General features: G+C 46.3%; 1 protein-coding gene across 2 annotated transcripts in view; it reads right to left on the bottom strand.

Annotated features, from left to right (window-relative positions):
- Positions 1-2,132, bottom strand: part of QTRT2 (queuine tRNA-ribosyltransferase accessory subunit 2) — an 11,979-nt gene extending 9,847 nt beyond the window's left edge. For both annotated transcript variants that reach the window (XM_010719394.3, XM_010719390.3), the window contains exons 1-2: positions 2,088-2,132; positions 1,944-1,999 (exon numbers count right to left, since the gene is read on the bottom strand). In XM_010719394.3, the coding sequence (XP_010717696.1) occupies positions 1,944-1,999; positions 2,088-2,089 (58 nt within the window). In that variant the 5' untranslated portion in view covers positions 2,090-2,132. The remainder of the gene's footprint in view (positions 1-1,943; positions 2,000-2,087) is intronic.
- Positions 2,133-2,138: the final 6 nt, after the last annotated feature.

Raw genomic sequence — 2,138 nt, forward strand, 5'->3', positions numbered from 1 at the left:
ACAAACTCTGTCCAATAGACTTCTATTTTAACAACTGTCAATGTTACTGAAGTTAAACAGACATTCCACCACTTCAACAGGATTTACCATATAGCCATTATAGCCCTAGAGACCTGGACAAAGCATCCCAGTAAGCCTGTTGACCTGGCTGATCACCTTACCATTCTTTGAGCTACCTCCCCAGATAGAAATACTGACTTTGAATAGAAATGTTCATTCAAGATGCCAACTCTGCTTTCACTGCACTCTCAGGTTCCTATACCACCTGAGCCCAAAAACAGTGATCTTGGTGATGCACTGCATGTGGGCAGTCCTTTACCAGTCCCTAATGACTGACAGGGAAAAAACCTAGGACTGTTGCACATACAGAAACCATGGCTGTGCTCACTCTTAGCACCAAGCTAAAGGTTTCATTCATGAACTGCTCCAATAATAGAGAGGGACTGATAAAAACTACAGAGGCTCAGTGCAGTAACGGAGGACTGCAGCAATACTTACTTCATATTCCAGCTTAGTTGGATGTATTCCTAAAAGTGACCATTCAGCATGAAAAAATGGAAGGTGAACGGGTCGGTGCAAGTACAATCTGACAAACTAAAAGGAATAAAGAACAGGAGGAAAACTGATCTCCAGCTGCTCATTTAGTTTCTCAGAGCTCCTGCAAATCCAACATGGCCCCTTCTCTCAGAACAAGAACAGTTTAGAGGCATAAGCATTCACTCGATGAGACTGATTTGACGTAGGGTGTTTTATCCATTCCTCATACTGGATGAAGATTTTTAAATTTTCTTCTTTAATTATTCTTCATGCTGGATTAAGACTTTCTGTTGGCTTAAATGAAACCAACTGCATTACGATAACCAAAAAACGTCAGCGTTTATTAGAAGATGGATACTCTCAGAGAATCACTTAGACAGCTGTAGGAGAAGGTTATTTTCAAGGCAATGTTCTCCTCACATGACTAGTTAGAAATTGCACTTAGCAAGATCCTGTTGCAGCCCCCCCCACTGACAGGGGCTACTGTAACTTCTCAGTTCTAGTTGCAAGTTTTGATTTGAGCTCATTCTAGTCAGTGTTGAAAATTCTAAGGCAAAGTTTGGGGGAGGAAAAAGTAAAGCAGAACTACATATTCTTGTACTGTTTGACGGATTTCTTGCCCTACTGTTGACAACAAAACATTTTAAGTCCTCCTTAGATTCACTTTGACTGAGAAAAAGCATAAATGTGGGAAGCCTGCACCTAGGTGTTCGCACCTCAAGACACACCAGTTAGATCCATCTCTCTCCAGACACGCATCGTCCCTCATTAGGGACTGGGTCTGTACGTGCGGCTTGTAAGCACACAAGGTCAGAATTCACATGAAAGCTTCCATTTTAATTCTGTGCAGAACTAGGCGCCTGGCAAGCCTCCATAAAGCAAGTGCACCCCTGAATATTTACACACCGCTGTCTACTGAACTGTCCCTCTCTGCAGTTTCTAATTGGTTACTCTGTTCCATCTATTTTTCTTCACCCAGGTAACTAGCGATATGATGGGAGAACAGCCTCAAGTTGCACCAGGACTGGTTCAGGCTGGATATGAGGAAATTTTTCAGGAGCGCTGAGGCACAGGCTGCCCAGGGAGGCTGTGGAGCAACTATCCCTGGAGGTGTGCAAGAGCCGTGTAGATGTGGCACTGAGAGATGTTTTAGTGGGTACTGTGGGGACAGGCTGACGGCTGGACTAGGTGATCTTAGTAGTCTTCTCCACACTTAATGATTTCAGGATTCTAAAGGTCAGCTATCAGGCATTTCCCCTCGCCTTTTGCTGACAGGAGTTTATCACACTGGACACATTTGTGTCCTACTGCTGCCTTCTCACACATATTCGTGATCATTTCTACTTCCTCGTCCACGCAGACTCCAAGCTCCCGGCAGCTATAAGCAGCAAACACCCGCACTTTACCTATAAACTTCGCCGCTCCCTCCTTGTACTCCTCCAGGACGTCGTGCAGCTCGGCCCTGCAGCCAGACACAGAGACGCATTAGGCACGCAGGGCGCTATGCCAGAGGCAGGCGCGGAGCCGCGCGTCCCGCCGCCGTTACTCACATGGTGGGCAGCGTGAGCTGTGCCACGGCAGGCACGCCGCCGACCTCGCGC

Source organism: Meleagris gallopavo, chromosome 1, assembly GCF_000146605.3.
Source record: "Meleagris gallopavo isolate NT-WF06-2002-E0010 breed Aviagen turkey brand Nicholas breeding stock chromosome 1, Turkey_5.1, whole genome shotgun sequence".
In the NCBI taxonomy this organism is placed as follows: domain Eukaryota; kingdom Metazoa; phylum Chordata; class Aves; order Galliformes; family Phasianidae; genus Meleagris; species Meleagris gallopavo.